Source organism: Rhineura floridana, chromosome 8, assembly GCF_030035675.1.
Source record: "Rhineura floridana isolate rRhiFlo1 chromosome 8, rRhiFlo1.hap2, whole genome shotgun sequence".
Lineage (NCBI taxonomy): Eukaryota > Metazoa > Chordata > Lepidosauria > Squamata > Rhineuridae > Rhineura > Rhineura floridana.
Genome location: NC_084487.1, coordinates 18199943 through 18218315, shown reverse-complemented (window position 1 = coordinate 18218315; position 18373 = coordinate 18199943). Strand labels below are relative to the sequence as shown.

The 18373-nt window shown below is 43.1% G+C and overlaps 1 protein-coding gene across 1 annotated transcript in view; it reads left to right on the top strand.

Moving 5' to 3' along the window:
• The first annotated feature begins 5086 nt into the window (after positions 1-5086).
• The window catches only part of SLCO1C1 (solute carrier organic anion transporter family member 1C1), a 32404-nt gene continuing 19117 nt past the window's right edge, over positions 5087-18373 (top strand). Inside the window, exons 1-5 of the mRNA XM_061582696.1 lie at positions 5087-5366; positions 9152-9303; positions 16905-17046; positions 17172-17304; positions 17845-17966. Coding sequence (XP_061438680.1) covers positions 9169-9303; positions 16905-17046; positions 17172-17304; positions 17845-17966 — 532 coding nt within the window. The 5' untranslated portion in view covers positions 5087-5366; positions 9152-9168. The remainder of the gene's footprint in view (positions 5367-9151; positions 9304-16904; positions 17047-17171; positions 17305-17844; positions 17967-18373) is intronic.

Here is an 18373-nt window from a genome sequence, read left to right as displayed (position 1 = left end):
TTAATACAAATTATTATCCATTCTTTATCATCCATTTCTCCATTTCCCCCTAGCTAATCTTGCTGGAATTTTATTATGTCTCATGCAATGTACATGGGGTGGTTTCATGTGCCTTAAAAAATATTAAAGTTTTGATGTAAGGAACCAATCCTTTCCAATTTCACCCTCTAAGGCAATTGTTCTTAATCTTTTTGGGGTCATGGGCCACTTTGAGAATCTGATGAAAGCTATGAACCCCATAAATAAATATAATTTGTTTTATTGCATTGGAGATTGATTTTTTTTGCACCTGGATCATGGAGCCCATGCAGCCCATCCATGGACCCCTTGGACCACAGATTAAAAAACCCTGCTCTAAATGATTCAAAATATGACATTGTCCACATATGAATTAAGAACATAAGACCATAAGACAAGTTTTGCTGGATCAGGTCAAAGGCCCATCTAGTCCAGCATCCTGTTCTCACAGTGGCCAACCAGATGCCCATGGGAAGCCTGCAAGCAGGAACTGAGTGCAACAGCAGTCTCCCTTCCTGTGATTTCCAGCTACCGGTATTCAGAAGTATACTGCCTATGAGAGTGGAGGTACATTAAAACATAAGAGCATAATCAGGCCAGTGGCCCATCTAGTCCAGCATCCTGTTCCCACAGTGGCCAACCAGATGCCCATGGGAAGCCCACAAGCAGGATCTGAGCACAAGAGCTCTCCACCCCCCAGTGTCCAGCACTGGTATTCAGAAGCTTACTGATTCCAAGGTAGAACACAGCCACCATGGCTAACAGCCATTGATAGCTTGATCCTCTATGAATTTGTCTAATCTTCTTTTAAAGCCATCCAAGTTGGTGACTGAAGAATTCTAACACCAAGACAAAGACTGAAAGCTAAATCAGAAACGGGAGCATGTCAGTTATAGGAAACTGTAACACATGTCAGAGGATTGTGATTTCGTATATGTCTGTGAAAGAGGGAGTAAATTCTCACATCATCTTGGTTTGCAAATAAGTGAGGGTGTATAGGACTATGGCAGTGACCCTGTGCTTTGGCAGCTATGTATTGTACAAAATCTTTTTGTGGTGTAGATGAATGTCTGAGGGAAATTTACTCAGCTGGGGGGGCAGGAAGGGGTGTGTGAGTTTAGGAGAATAGGCACACTGTAAGAAATATGAAAGTATCCAAGGTATGTTGGCATCTCAGGCTTGCAATTAGGATTGTCACTTGATTCAAGAAATCATAGTCAGTACATTCTCTGGGTTTTAATCAAATCACATACAGTGCAGTTCAGTACATGACTCAGTATACATGTTCTTAGTGACTGCCTGCACCCTGCCCATGGAGTCTCCCTCCCTATACAGACAGATCTGCATGTCTCCTGGGCTATTTTTCCTTCAGGTGTCAACTTAAGACCCACTAACTTTTGCAGACCTTCAGGGCATAGGAAGAGTAACCCTATGGAGAAATCCATTGCTGAATTGTACTGTTGATGGTTTTATTTTTATATTGGGTTTTAGTTTATGGTTTTAATTTGGTTTTTAATGTTGTGTTTTAGATGTTGTTAGCCACTGTGAGCTCTGTGTGAGGAAGGGCTGATGATGTCAACTCAAAAGGAAGCCCCACAGAGTTCAGTAGGACTTGCTGTCAGTAACTTGTGCATAGGGTTGCAGCCTCAGCCAATTAATTGATTGATTAACAGTGCAGTCTTGAGGATCATTGATTTGAATGGGTTTTGCACCCTAGCGCATTTCCTTAGAACTGCATACCTGCATAAATCTGCAACGAAAAATAAAATAAAATAAAGACCTGGCTATGCTCCCAGGCATTTTAATGTGTTAACTTCTATATTTCTGTTGTTCCTTGTTTGTGTTTACTATTGTTTGGTTGTTTTTATTATGATATTCTGTATTTTAATCTTTTTGTACACCACCCAGAGAGCTATTTGCTATGGGCGGTTTAAAAATGAAACAAACAAATAAATAAATAAATAAAATTGTCTGGCTTCAGGAAGCCCACAAGTAGGGCTTGAGGCAACAGCCCTCCCATGTTGCCTGCCCTCATTGTCTGATATTCAAAGGTTGGACACATCATGAGAAGACATGATTCACTAGAAAAGACAATAATGCTGGGAAAACAGAAGGCAGTAGAAAAAGAGGAAGGCCAAACAAGAGATGGATTGATTCCATAAAGGAAGCCATAGACCTGAACTTACAAGATCTGAACAGGGTGGTTCATGACAGATGTTCTTGGAGGTAACTGATTCATAGGGTCGCCATAAGTCGTAATCGACTTGAAGGCACATAACAACAACAAAAACTGCCTCTGAATATGGAGGTTCCATTTAGGTGTATTGGCTATTAATTGATAGCCCTGTCCTCCATGCGCTTGTAGCCATCACCACATAACATGATAGTGAATTCCATAACTTAAATGATGTATCATGCACAGAAGTATTTTCATTGGTCTGCCTGAATCCAGGCCAATTAACTTCATTTGGTGATTCCAAGTTTGGGTATCTGAGTTGTATTTTATTGTTATTGTAGGAAGTCCAGAGAACATTGTTATTGGGCGACATCTAAATATTGTTGATAAATGAATAATAATGTTATGAGAAAGATTCCTCTCTGTCCTTGCTCATCTTAGAGCTATTCACAGTTTTAGAAGTCTCTGTCAGGACCCCGCTTAGCCAGCTCTCCTCCCCCTCAGGCACTAAACCTTTTAGCTTTTCCTCTTTAGGGAAGTTAAACATCCTAATGTAAGAACATAAGAATAGCCTTGCTGGAACAGGTCAAAGGCCCATCTAGTCCAGCATCCTATCTCACAATGGCCTACCAGAAGATTGCAGTGCCTATGCAAAGCCTACAGGCAGGACCTGTGTGCAATTCAGTGCAATTTGAATGGCTACACAATTTCGGAAGATGCTTCCAGACAACAATGAAAGACAGAAGGGATTTGGGGTTGTTTCTGTTTCGCTAATGCACTATTGTGGTTAATTACACAACATGGGAGGACTGTGCAGTCGTTACTGATGTGTATACTGAATACATATGGCAGCTGGTGAGATCTCAGCCACTGGTGTTGGCCTTTTTCTCTGAAGATATCTGGGTTGAGACTTACTTGCTGGGAATGCAACCCCTGATGGTAGGAATGAGGACAGCTGGCTGGGAGCAAAGGGATGGGCCAGCTGTGTCTGCCAAAGATGTAGCTGGAGAGGGTGAGGGAGAAGTAGGCTTGGAAGACCCTGATGGACGCTGCATTGCTAGGATACATTGATCTGGATCAGGAACAAAGAACATTATTCAATCCAAATTGTAAAGAACTTAAACATAGTGAAGGCAAAATGGCCATAAGAATATAAGAAGAGACCTGCTGGGTCAGGCCAAAGGCCTATTTGTTCCAGCACTCTGTCTATTTTTATTCTTTCATTTTTCCCAGTCTTTGTACTTCTGCAGCAATTTGTGATTAAAAAAAAAAAATCTCATGAAAATTCTTAGTGCAAATGTCTCCTAATGTCTCCTAATAAACACATTTTTGTATACACTTTTGACAGAGTACACATTTTTGCAAACAATTTCTCTGAATATGGTGCATTTTTGTATGTTATTTTCACTAATATATACATTTTATACACACTGCCTCTGACATAGGAAGTAGAACATAGCCATCATGGCTAGTAACCTTATCCTCCATGAATTTGTCTAATCCTTTTTTTAAAGCCACCCAAGTCGGTGGCTGCTACCATATTTTGTGGGAGTGAATTCTATAATTTATTTGTGCCTTATGTGAAGTGAACTTTCTTTTGTCTGTCTGGAATCTTCCAACATTCAGCTTCATTGGATGGGCTCCGGTTCTACTTGCAGGAGGGAAGTGAGAAGGATGGACCATAGCGCAGTGATGCAACATCTGCACACAGAAGGTCCCCAGCATCTTCACCTTAAGGGATCAAGTAGTTGGTGATGGAATAGACTTCTCCACCTGAGATTCTGGAGAGCTGCTCCCAGGCAGAACAGAGAATAGAAACACTGAACACTGTTTTATGTTGAGTCAGACCATTGGTCCATCTAGCTCAGTATTTTCCACATTGATTTGCAGCAGCTCTCTGGGGGTTTCAGACTAGGGTCTCTCCCAACTGTACCTGGAGATGCTGAGGATTGAACCTGGGACCTTCTGCATGCAAAGCAGATGCTCTGTCACTGTGCTGGTCTACATGGACATCTGACGTGATGTAAAGCAGCTTTCTATGTCCATATGACTAACCAGACAGCATTGGGAGGGTGAACAGATAACTTAAGCAGAGTGGATGACGGCAGAGAGGCATTGTTACAGGAAATGGAGAGAGGGCTCCTACTGGGAGGAAGGGTGGGAAATAAACAAACAAATAAATAATGGATCACACTGCCATTGTTGCACACCTTCATCAGTCATGTTGTCATACCTCTAAACCAGGTGAGACAAATACCGCTATGCCCTTTCGTACCTGAAAGGACTGAACTGCACCAGTTTTGGAAGCTCCTAAGAAACCTCTGTAACTGATCAATGAAAAATAAACAAACAGGATTAGGTTGAGGAAATGGTTTTAGGTGGGGGGGGAGACATCATTTAGATTCTCAAGAATTAATAAGTGAGTGAATGGTGTCAATGCTGGAAAACTGGCATGGAAACACCCACATTTTCTACTCTTGATCCCCCCCTTTTTCAAAGATGAAAATTGCAACCTTGTTCAAAACATTACAGACGTCATAAGGAAGCTTCTCAATAAATAATGGGGTGGTGGGAAGGTGGCTTTACAGAGAGACTTCTGAATAGGCAGAAGAAAGTTTTTTCATTACACCCCCCTGCCCGCCGACCTGCCCTCTCCTTTGGTTGGCAGGTTCCCCCCGTGAAGTCTTTTATTTCCTGGGAACCAGCAATTAAGAAGATCAGGGCTTTAGAAGGGAAAGAGAGAGAGAGAGAGAGAGAGAGAGAGAGAGAGAAAGCTTCATCACGTGCATGCTGTCAAACTTGCTGTATGTCGCAAAGAAAGATCTCAAGAAGTTTTAACTGTTTCTGCAGTGAAAAATTTCTGCTCCTGTTTTGCTCATGTCCTTTGCATGTCCTGGAATTTGTAGTGGGGGAAAGAAAAGACCAAACAAACAAGGAGAGAGAGAGAGATCCCAACTGTTCTGGAAAAACAAAGAGCCATTCTCCACACCCCCTTTGGCCATTGCTTGTCTCCTCTTTCTACCTCCAGTTATAAGATCTACCTCACTGAATCCTGTCTCAGACTGGGGTTTCCCTCAAGATTTTTCCACCTAGAGGCTAGGAGAAGAGTCTCCATATTTGTTTGCAAGATCGCCCACAGGAAAGAACTATCAGGAACGAAACTACTGCCAAGGTAAGGTTGCAACTTGATCTACTCAAGTTCCCTTCTTCTCTAAAGTTGTCTTTCTTGTTTTGTGAACCCATCTGGTCTGTCTTCTTCCATCACTTAAGTAACAATACACACACATTTTCGTTCTAAAGGGACTGGCAAAAAGATGAACCACTCTCTAACATTTTCTATAATGTCATTGCTTACAAAGAAATGAATGGTGGTTAAGAAAGAGCGAGGTGGAATTAGTGTACTGTAGCCTTCTTTTGCACTGACTTATCGGTTGAGGGAAAAGCATGAACGTTTTGGGTAACTCAAAAGTTGCTGTAAGCTGCTGTGTACTTGGTGTTTTCACTGTTATTTTATTATTTTAGTGAAAACATTCTTTTATGGTAAGCTCCTTGGCAAAATGGTTCTGTTTGGGGATTTTTTTTAGAAAGCTTGTCATTCTTTAAAGAATGCTATGTAGGTTGATGGCACTATATAAATATATTATTGTTATTGTTGCTGTTGTCATTATTATCATAATCAACAGAGTTTACTGTTCTGAAGAGTTCAATCATTTTTTAAAAAAATTAATAACCACAATTTATTTATGAATACGGTTTTTAAAAGATGGAATTCTTCAGAAACCTGTGGATTATTATGATGAATAATAGGATTTTAAATTATTAAAGGTTGTTGTGTTTTTTTTTAAAAAAAAGATGGAAGTCCTCAGAACAGGGCACTCCGTGAGTATTCAGAACTACTCTGTCTTTATCTTCACTTTTTGGAAAAAAAATCTTTCTATTAGATGTCATTCTATACCAGCTTATAGGAGACACAATCCAGCAAAGCATAATCACAACTACAGTTCCACACCATACATTTAAAGCCCATCCAATACACATTCAAAGCACATGACTTCCCCCAAACAATCCTGGGAACTGTGGTTTTCCCATTACAAATCTACAAATTCTCAACACCCTTAACAACCTACAGTTCCCAGGATTCTTTTGGGGAAGGCATGTGGTTTAAATGTTCATTGAATGTGCTTTAAATGTATCGTGTGGATCTGCTGGAGTGTGTGATTTAGTCACAAGTGACTTGCAGCAGACATTCTGTTTCTAGATTTGAGTTAAAAGCTTCAAGAATTTCTGTTTAACCAACAATTTTTCTTTGCCTTTTAGATTTTATATTCTCAGACTCATATCTATTCACATTGAAAGCATTATGGGTTTGATAGTCTGGAAGATGTATAAAAGTTTGCTGTTACTGACCATGCATATTTCGCTTGAGTCCCCTGATTTTATGGGAACTGGTGTCTATATACAACATGGACCCCATCAGCACTAAGCATTTAAAGCAGTATATTTATACCACTTTAATAAGTCTTGGCTTGCCCTAAAGAATTTTGGGAACTGTGGTGTATGAAGGGTGCTGAAAGTTGTTTGGAGACCTCTATTCCCTCCACAGAGCTACAATTCCCCAGGAAGAGGGATTGAGTGTTAAATTACTTTGGGAACTGTAGCTCTGTGAGGAGGATAGGGTCCTCCTAACAACTCTCAGCACCCTTCACAAACTATAGGGCCCAGGATTTTGGGGGGAAAGCCATGACTGATTAAAGTGGCATGGTACCGCTTTAAATGCACTGTATAGTGCAGGTGGGGCCATTAATGAATGTATGAATCAGGCCTAACATGAAACTGACATCATTAATAATCCATTGAAGTGACATTGACATGAAGCTTAAAGCAAGACCTTAGAATTTTTGTCCGTAGAAGGTAATGCTTAAAGTAAGGCCTTCTTGCAGTTCAAGCAGTATGCCATGCTTCATGATGAATAATAATGGGTATGAATTGGGCCTCTGTTTTAGCATCTGACATGTTTGGCCAATCAGCTCCTGTCTTTTTAAGGACATATTGGGTTATATCCAATGCTAACCATACTCAGGGTAGAGCCATTCAAATTAATGGACACGACTAACTTAGATTCATTAATTTCAGTTCCCAGGATTTGTTGGGGAGATACATGTGCCTTAAATATGCATGAAATATATGGTGTGGACATGACCTTAGTTACAGGAACTAAGGGGCTGTGCCAAAGACTCCTCCAAAAAGATGGGTTTTGAAGGAAACACAAGAGGCAGCATCCTTTGGATGTTGTGGGAGGTGGTTCCAAACACACAGGGCAACAAGGGAGAAAGGGTGGAGATCCTCAGGGGAAGTTGGTAGAGTGAAAAAGGAGCAAAGATCTTGGGCAGGGATGTGTTGGTATTAGGGATAGAGGGAAATTCAATTCAGTTTGCATTTTGAGCTGAATCTACCTGAAACAATGTGAGAATCGAAACACAGCCATCTTTCAAAATTCTCATTCAAACTTTGCAATGCAGTTCACCGACCAAACAATGTTTACAAAAATGCAACTGTTAGGGGAAAGTGTCCATAAAAATGAATATATGAATGAAAATAACAAACAAAATGCATTACATAATGAGAAATTGCTTGAATAGTGTGCACATTCCTCAAAACAGCCTATAAAATGTGTTTATTTGGACAAATTCACACTAAAATGCTGGAGAACTTTCATGAAAATGCAATGCAAATTGCTGCAGAAATGTGGAGAACTGAATTTAAGACTGGAAAAATGAGAAACTGAGAGAACTGAAATTGGCAGATCTTTCCATACCTGGTTGGTACATTGCAGTGTGGGGGCAGAGGGAATGCTATGGAGCCTTCTTTGAAGGTAAGGACAAAGAGCTTGTGACTGATCTAGCAGCAGACAGGTGGCCTCTTCACCCTAGTCTTTGACACCTGAGAAAGAGAGAGAGAATTTAAAGCCTACCCCCGTTTTCTGGCTGTACGTTTTTCAAAACTCATTTTAAGATTATATTTTTATGTTGCTGTAGCTTGCCCTGGGAATTTATGATGAAGGGCAGGTAAGAAATCCAAAATTTTTGTTGTTGTGATTTAAGGAGGGGTGTCACATGATCAGAGTGACAAGAGCAGTGGATGGTTTTGGCAGTGGAGTGCTGGACAGACAAGAAGGGTGAAGGTGAGAGGACATAAGATCAGAGAGGAGAAGATTGCAATAGTCTAGATGAGAGGTGGTTCTGGTATGAACCAAAGTTTTTGTTGAGGAGACAGAGAGAAATGGTTGTGTTTTTGGTCTGAAAGTTTAACCATCTACCTCAATATTGTCTATGCTGTTTGTCAGGGGCTCTTCAGAGTCTCAGCGAGAAGCCTCTCCTGACACTTGCTTACTTATTTTAATTGGAGATACTGGGGACTGAGCCTGGGACCTTCTGCATGCAGAGCAGCTGCTCTGCTACTAAGCTATGATCCCTGCAGAGGAGGCTGCTTGTTGTGTCTCTGAATGATTCAATGCTCTGGCTTTGACTTTTCTCTGTATGGGCCTCTGTATCAGCAGGTAGTTCTGTCCCCTTATCTGTGATTAGATAATGCAATCACCCCCAAGGCAGAGCTGCAGCAAAATGGCCTGCCCTCTGAGGAGGTTGCCCACTGTACCTCTGAATGAGTCAATGGTCTGGGCTGATCTTCTTCCAGTCTGTGACTCCTGTAGAAATGCAGCAGCAGGAGCATCATCTGACAGCAAATCATTCTTCCTCTGCATACTCAGAAGTGCCCTTTCCATTGTAAAAGTGGACATGTCCTCGAACATGTCCCCAAATGCTCTGCACCACACTGGGGGTTCTGTTGATGACGGGCAGGGGATCCTTAGCCAAAGACATGACAATGTAGAAAGACTTCCTTAAAAGAAAGAGTTTCAAAACCAAAAAGAGTCAGTATAATCTTGTTTCTGTCTTCCAGATTGAGTGAAAGGGAACATGCAGATGGAGAATTCATCCAAAGAAAACACTCAGCTCTTTACAAGAAACACAGTCCTGTCCATCGACAGGTCTTCTGCAAGATCAGAATCCTCAGCTTCAAAGGAGAAAGGAACAATCTCTGGAGGAATAAAGGTATAGTAAGAGCAGCAAGTTGCTAACACAACCCCTTTGAAGGGGCTGAGAATTTATCACTGGACCCACTATTTGCCTGACGTGTTTCAACTGAGCCTTTCCTTCGTACAGCCCAACCCAAATAGAAACAAAGCCTCCCATCACACATAGGTGACTAGAACGAAGCATGAGTCCTCCATAGGACTCAGATTGGGGATAGAAAAATCAGCCTGTTTCTGGTCTGGGTCAGTTTCATATATGGTCTACTCTGTCCATTTCTGCATGCAGGAAGGACCACAGCTTAGCGGTAGAGCATCTGCTTGGTATGCAGAAGGCACCAGGTTCAATCGCCACCATCTCCAGACAGGTCTGGGAAAGTCCCATGTCTGAAACTCTGGGAAGCCACTGCCAGTCAGTAGAGAGAGAGAAGACTGTGCTAGGTGGATTGAGAGTCTGACTTGGTGTAAGGCAGCTTCTAAGGTTCCTAACCTGCAAGCAGCGGTCATCTGGGGTCTCGCGCGGGTCTTAGACCCCTTACATTTTTGGGAGCAGGGTCCCAGCAGGGTCCCTACGTCTCCAGCATCCTATGAGTCAATCAGTGTGAAAGGGGAAGGTGTTAGCCACGTGCTTCCTTGTTCTTTCCTGCTGATTGGAGCCAATCAGAGTGAAAGGAGGTGAGTCAGCCACTGAGAAGACTCCCTTCAGTAGCTAACACTCTCTTCTTTCATGCTTATTGGCTCCTAGACACAACTGTTGTTGTGGGAGAAGGCATTAGAGAGGCTCTCATCCTCAACCCACAGCACAAAAAGGAGGGGCATGGCTGTGACTGTCATGAAGGGACGCTGTACTTCTGAATTTGCCACTACACTACTGCCTGCAAATGATTTATTTTTAAACTCACTCTTCAAAATTGCATTGAAATATGTATTTTTTTTAAAAAAATCACATTTTCTTCTAAAATGCATATTTTAAAATGTATTTTCTCTCACTGTCTGTACTAAATGTGTTTTGACATGCATTTTAAGCTGAGAACCACATTGGAATAATCAGGAAGTGTGAAAACCAGTAGACAACTAAAGCTGAAATCCTAACCCCACATATCTGGGGATAAGCCCCATTGATTTCTTTAGGTCTGGCTTCTGAGTAGACCTGGTAAGAATTGCAGCCTAGGTTCTGATCTTTACATAGAATCATAGAATCATAGAGTTGGAAGGGGCCTTGTAGGCCATCGAGTCCAACCCCCTGCTCACAGCAGGAAATCCACAGCTAGAGCATCTCCTGCAGATAGCTGTCCAGCCTCTGCTTGAAGGCATCCAGCGAAGGGGATCCCACCACCTCCCTAGGCAGTCGGTTCCATTGCTGAACCGCCCTTACTGTCAAGAAGTTCCTTCTAATGTCCAAACTGAATCTACGCTCCTGCAACTTAAAACCATTAGACCTAGTCCTACCCTCTGGGGCAGCAGAGAACAAATCTGTACCCTCCTCTATGTGACAGCCCTTCAGGTACTTAAAGAGTGCAATCATGTCACCCCTCAGCCTTCTCTTCACCAGACTGAACATGCCAAGTTCCTTCAACCTTTCCTCATAAGACTTGTTCTCCATACCAGCTATCATCCTCGTCGCCCTCTTCTGAACCCGCTCTAACTTGTCTATATCTTTCTTAAAATGAGGCGCCCAGAACTGAACGCAGTATTCCAGATGAGGCCTGACTAATGCAGAATATAGTGGGACTATTACTTCCCTCGACCTGGAAACTATAGCTCTGTTTATGCAGCCCAAAACCGCGTTTGCCTTTTTTGCCGCGGCATCACACTGCTGGGTCATGTTCAACTTGCGGTCATTCTCACACGCACTACTGCTAAGCCGGGTATTTCCCATCCTGTACCCATGCATTTTGTTTTTGTGGCCTAAATGCAGAATCTTGCATTTGTCTTTATTGAATGTCATTTTATTAATTTCAGCCCAATTTTCTAGTCTATCCAGGTCCCTTTGGATTTTATTCCTGTCTTCCATTGTGTTAGCTATCCCTCCCAGTTTCGTATCATCCGCAAACTTCATAAGGCTTCCCTCCACCCCATCATCTAAGTCATTGATAAAAATGTTGAAGAGTATCGGCCCCAGGACAGAACCCTGTGGCACTCCACTCGAGACCTCCTTCCAGTCCGAAGCAGAGCCACCGACGACCACTCTTTGAGTACGGTTTTCCAACCAGTTGTGAATCCACCTGACAGTATTTCCATCTAGTCCGCATTTGACCAGTTTGCTAATCAAAAGGTCGTTGGGGACTTTGTCAAACGCCTTGCTGAAATCTAGATAGATGACATCTACAGCATTTCCACCATCTACTAAGCTAGTGACCCGATCAAAAAAAGAGATGAGATTAGTTTGACAGGATTTTTTCTTGACAAACCCATGCTGGCTCCTACTAATCACAGCATTGTCATCTAGATAGTTGGAGAATTTAGACTCCCCAAAATGGGGCAAGGGAGTGTCTTATTTGGGCAGGGGGTGGGGTGAGACTGCTGCTCTTGTAGGAGGATATATATTTAGGAGTAAATGGCAGCTTGAAAGACTGTCTGTAACTTTATTTTGCTGCCTCGGCCTTTCCATTGGCTTGGCTACTATTTTTTTTCAGCACTAAGACCTGGAGGCAGCTTCACTCTGGGACATTGTGAATGGGAAATGGTAGCACCCCCTACATAAAAAATGTTTCAAAAGACTTTAAAAAGCAGCAACTGCTAAAAGTAAGCTCCCCCTCTGTCACCATCTTGGCAGTGATTTGTTTTGCTGGGCCCTTTCATTTTTTTTTTTTTTTTGCTTCTACTTCTACTAGGGTTGCCAGGCTCAGGGCCTGAGAATGCTTCTGTATCTTGGAGGCTCAACCAAAAGGTCTTCTGTATCTTTAAAAGTTGTGCAGGGGAAAGGGAGAATTCCACCTTGTGGTTTTTCCCATTACAGTGTTGCAAGAAAACCTGCACTTGGATGAATTTTCTCTTCTCTTAAAGATACAGAATCATTCTCAGGCCCTGAGCCTGGCAACCCTAACTTCTACTGCCCAAACGGCAGTGGACTTGGGGATGGCGGTGGTGGCATTTGGTTCCATCCGAGAGCGGCTCACCGGATGGGATGGAGCTGCTGCCAGTCAGTGCAAACAATACTGGGCTAGATGGGCCAAAGGTCTGGCTCAGTCTTAGGCAGCTTCCTAGGTTCCTAAGGTTTACATTGGGATAGGCCCAGAAGTAACTATGCTAGCTTCCCAACAAGTGGGGCACTGATGCTTACTGAGAGGGAGGAGCGAGGTGGTAGGAAGGTCAGCATGGGGGCAATGCACCATCAACAGCACTGGATTGGCTCCACCGGTGCATTTGCACTGCCCCAACCTCCCCGCTACCTCCCACCTTCCCCCCCAGTAAGCCACGGTGACCTTCTGGGTCTATCCCAATATAAGGAACCCAGGAAGCTGCCTTATACCAAGCTAGACCCTTGGTCCATCTAGCTAAGTATCATCTACACTGACTGGCAGCAGCTCTCCAGGATTTCAGCCAGTGAACTCTCACAGCCCTACCTGGAGATGCCAGGAACTGAACCTGGGACCTTCTGCATGCAAGGGAGATGTAGTGGACATTAGACTGATGTTTACTGCCAATCTCATCTTGCAGAAGAGGCGTGGGGAAGGAATGGTGCAGCATCTGGCCAGGGCTGGGCTTGGCCACAACTGATGCGCATACCCAATACCAAATAGAGCTTCAGTCTTGAAAAAGCACTGGAACATCTTTGAATTTGAATTATTGTTGGGGCGGCAAAGCCGTTCTGCAGCACGCACTCCCCCCCCTTGCCCGCTGCTGTCAACGCATTTCCCCAGCACCCAACCAGAGTATATGTTGACACAGAGGGATCGAAGCTTCTTCAAGGCTCTGGGTAGACCAGCACTTAAGTACCTCCCTGAATTGGAATGAAAAGCAAGTTGTGTTCATTAAACTTGCATTACGAGACAAATGAGATCGTTCCCCCTCTCTGCCTGCCTCAGTAGTAATCCGATTCCTTCATTGAATAAACCTTCAGTTGCCACCGAGCCGTTAAGGAACCGGCTTATTGCCTCCAAAAATAGACAGACAATCATATTAAAGAGCCAGCAATTTCCCCAGGTTTGGAGTTTTCTCTGAGCTGTGTATAGGGTTGCTAGCCAACCAGAAAAAGTGGGCTTTTTTGTTGTTTATTGCGATTGTCATTGCTTTCCTACCTTAGCTATTTTTAATAGTTGTACACCTTAGGTCTGGGAGGAGGAACCTCAGGGCTGGGGGCCCAAATGCTGCTCTCCAAGCCTGGCCCTTCTCCATAGCTCACACCCTTTGTTGGCCCTGTTTCATACCCTCCTTAATAATAAATAATAATAATAATTTAATTTGTGTGTCGCCTATCTGGCCAATGGCCACTCTAGGCGACGTACAATTCAGTTGCAAAATGCATCACAATAAAATACAAATAAAATACAACATGACAGTAAAATAGTAACAGTTCAGAGTAATAGGCAATTTGTACTAAAAATTAACCCTCCCCGGAAGTCCCAAAGGCCTGTCTGAAGAGCCAGGTCTTCAAGGCTTTGCGGAATACGTTCAGGGAAGGGGCATGCTGAAGATCGTATGGGAGGGAGTTCCAGAGAGTGGGGGCCGCCACTGAAAATGCCCTCTCCCTAGTCCCCACCAACCTAGCTGCTTTAGTTGGTGGGACTGAGAGAAGGTCCTGAGTGGCTGATCTTGTCGGGCGGCATAATTGGTGGCGCTGGAGGCGCTCCATCAGGTAAACTGGGCCGAAACCGTATAGTCTCTGCCTGACTAGAATGTGTCCTTGAACCCTGATCATGTCTGTTGCTTTGCCTGGATAGAGAATAGAGAGGGGTGTGTGAGTGTGTATGGAACCTAGCCTAATGTACAAAAGTAAGATTGACATTCATTGCTCCACCCACTTTGTTCATTGGCCCCACCCACCACTGGCATGTAGCCCCTGGAAGGTTGCCCATAAGATAGGACAAGGCAAGTAATCCCTGCTTTGATGAGTGCACATTTTGGATGGGGGAGAATATGGGACTTAGTACCGGATTTTGACTGAATACGACAGTCTGCTCTCTTTCTGGACCGGAACTGATTTCTTGCGGCAGGCCACATCTGTAATCGGCATGAATCTTTTTCCCAATTTCCCCCCTGATTTTATGTAATTATCTTCATGATTGTATTTCCTCTAAGCTGATGCATTCATAATGCCTGTGTAGCTGTGATAATGATCACTGTTAACATCTATTAACCTGAGGCAAGAGACAGACTCAAAGGCGATTATCTGCCTTACTGATGTGTTAATAGGAAGCAAATACAAGTGGAACACTGTGATCATTTACATAAGCATTTACGTTTAAAATTACGCAATTTTTTTTCACAACGAAAACAACAACAGCAGCAGATTGAATTGGCAAGTGCCAAAACAAGCAGGAACAAAAAAAAGGGCTGATCAGGATCAAATGATGGACTATCGGAATACAAGCAGATCAGAACTAGGCGGTGAACCCCATCCCTAGTGTACATGCACAGGATTGGTCTTTGTGACAAGTCATTAAATGTTTAGGATTGAACAAGCAAAGCGAATCTCGACAGCCGATGTTCTGATAACCTTGAATAGTTACTTTGCTGGTTTACCTTTTGGTAAATGGGCACAAGTTTGCTCTCTGCTACTAAGTTAAGATAAACCTTGCAAGAGGCTGGTTGTCAGAATGATAGGTGGTATTCAATGTTAGTCCTACTCAGAGCAAACCCATGGAAATTAATGAATCTAAGTTCATCATGTCCGTTAGCTTCCATATGTCTGCTCTGGATAGTATTAGCACTGAATACCACCCTTAGAATTTACAACCAGAGCAGACCAGGGTTTTGGTAAAGGTGCACAAGACTGTGTTCTGAGGCTTAAGATAAGCTTATATCTTATTAAAGGTTAATGTATATGTATAGCTTACTGATGTATTATTTCTTTTATTTATTGTATTATCTGATATTGGGAGTTATACTTGTTTTGTTAATTTTTTTCTAGTATATCACTGACCCCAAGTGTTACCTGAAATCTGCAGAAGAAATAGGGTTGGCTCAAAATGTTTACAGTGTAATCTTAAGCATGTTTACTCGGAAGTAAGGCCCACTGTGTCCCAGTAAGTATGTTCAGGATTGTAGTCTTAGGTTGCAATCCTATACTTACCCAAGTGAACTCAAGATGGGGCTTAACTTCATTCGGAGACGAAATGGATAGGGTTGCAACCTTAGGAGTGTGGAGACATTTTGCTGCCTGTGGCAAAGATGACAGCTAGGGAAAGTGGAGAAATTAGATTCAGTTTGCATTTAAAGGCAAATCTACCTAATATGCACTTTCTGAAACACCATGTGACTTGGTACACAGTCGTCCCTTGAAATTCTCTACATTTTGTTCTCCAGCCAAAAAATGTGTACAAACATGCTATGCTGGGGTTAAGTGTACATAGAAGTCCATATATTTGTGAAAATGACATTAAAATGCATTATACTGCAGGAAACTGCTTTGCAAATAATGTCTGCATTAGGCAAAATTGCCTACAAAAAATCATTTGGAGCTGGAGGGCTTGCTCAGCACTTTAAGAAGGATGCAGACAAACTGGAACAGGTTTAGAGGAGGGCAACGAGGATGATCAGGGATCTGGAAACAAAGCCCTATGAGGAGAGACTGAAAGAACTGGGCATATTTTGCCTTGAGAAGAGGAGACTGAGGGGAGATATGATAGCACTCTTCAAGTACATGAAAGGTTGCCACACAGAGGAGGGTCAGGATCTCTTCTTGATCGTCCCAGAGTGCAGGACATGGAATAATGGGCTCAAGTTGCAAGAAGCCAGATTTTGACTGAACATCAGGAAAAACTTCCTAACTGTTAGAGCAGTACAACAATGGAACCAATGATCTAGGGAGGTGGTGGGCTCTCCAACACTGAAGGCTTTCAAGAGGCAGCTGGACAGGTACCGGTCGGGCAAACTTTGATTTGGATTCCTGCATTGAGCAGGGGGTTGGACTCAATGGCCTTATAGGCCCCTTCCAACTCTACTGTTCTTAGGGTTGCCAGGTTCAGGGCCTGAGATCGATCCTGTATCTTTAGGAGAAGAGAAAGTCAGCCAAGTGCAGGTGTTCTTGCAACATTATAATGGGAAAAACCACAAGGTGGAATTCTTCCTCCCCCCTGCACAACTTTTAAAGATACAGACGACTTCTTGGTTGCCAGGCCCAGCCTCCAAGAGGACTTCTGTATCTTTAAAAGATGTGCAGGAGGAAGGGAAAATCCCACCTTGTGGTTTTTCCCATTACAGTGTTGCAAGAACACCTGCACTTGGCTGACTTTCTCTTCTCCTAAAGATACCGGGTCAGTCTCAGGTCCTGAACCTGGCAACCCTGTTCTATGATTCTAGGGTTTGCCACCATCACTGACCCCCAGCATCTATCTACTGCCTGAGGCAGTTGCCTTCCTCTGTCTAATGGTAGGGCCAGCCTGAACCTTAGTCGCCATGTTGCACTATGCTGGCAAAACATTCTTAAGCACTGCCATGTTTATTTACTTATTTTTGCAGATTTTTCTTGCTGCGTTATCATTTGTTTACTTTGCAAAAGCTCTGTCAGGAAGCTACCTGAAAAGTACCATCACCCAGATAGAAAGAAGATTTGACATCCCTTCGTCTCTGGTTGGCCTAATAGATGGCAGCTTTGAAATTGGTATGTGACATAAGCTAAGATTTTACCGCTATTTACAATGTACTTTGCAGATGATGAGTTAACTGTGCGCTTGTCGTTCATGGACTTTCTTGTTACCCTATGTTATTTTTCCATGTTTCTTAAAGGGAACCTTTTAATAATAATTCTGGTAAGCTACTTCGGAGCCAAGCTTCATAGGCCAAAGATCATTGGGGCCGGTTGCCTCATCATGTCTGTCGGGACATTTCTGATAGCCATGCCACAGTTCTTTATGGGACAGTAAGTACACCCCTCTTTGTAGCTAATATTTCACAAACAAGTGTGAAAGCTAATCATTCCTTTTATTTCCAAAGTTTAGAGGTGAGTGCCAATCATTATGTAGACAAAATGGCCCCATCTGTGCACCAGAGGGAGGTACTGACAAGTTCTGGGAATCCCCCAAAGTTTGCAGATCTACAAAAAAAAACCTGTTGAGGGGAGGGGACACCAAGGATAGGGACCCAGAGGACAGTACAATTGAGTACTCAGTGGCCTCAGAATGTTGTTGGAGAGACAATCTCCCTCCCCTCTCTCGTCAGAAGAAGAGATATGCAGGTAAATGGAAGGTGTATTCTGGAAAAGAACATGGCTGGCTGAGTGGCTGGCACTCCACATTGCAAATTATTCTATGACTTCTCCAACCCTAAGCTATTATTTCCTGGTACAGCATCTTAAGAATCCATTCCTAAATCAATAGACATCTGGAATAAGTTTTAAAAAAAGTTTCCCCAACTTTTAATAGGTGGGATCCTTGTAAAGAAACTGTTGATCTTTACACAGCTATAGGTATGAGATATTTTCTTCCTCCTCCAATTCAACTGTCAGCATATCCCCGTGTCTACAGGATCAGAACCCAATACCGGTCTCTATCTTGGAAAGATCTCAGGCGAAAATCCATGGAGGTAGGAAGAAAATAATTTATTCTTATTCTTTTATACATTGTAGCATGCTCCAGAGCAATGTGGACCTGTCAGAGGGTGTCGATCAGAAAGGAGAGGCAGGAATTGTGTGGGAAGGAGGGACCAACTACACTGGCTGCATTTTCCTGGCAGAAGGTGGGGGTGGGTTGGGTGGATGCCTGTGGGTGATGAGTGCAGGGTGCTGTTTTTCAAGTGGATTTCCTGCTCGACTTCTCCTTCTCCCCAACTTTGCCTTCTTCCTGCCTATGCCTGCCTCTCCTTTCTGCCTGACACGTTGCCCCCTGAAGCAGTATCATGCAAGATCAAGTCCTCTGCTCAACAGCTGTTGAGTGTGGGATTCGATCCTGCCGGGTGCAGAGTGCTCCTTCTCAAGCAACTTCCCTACAGAG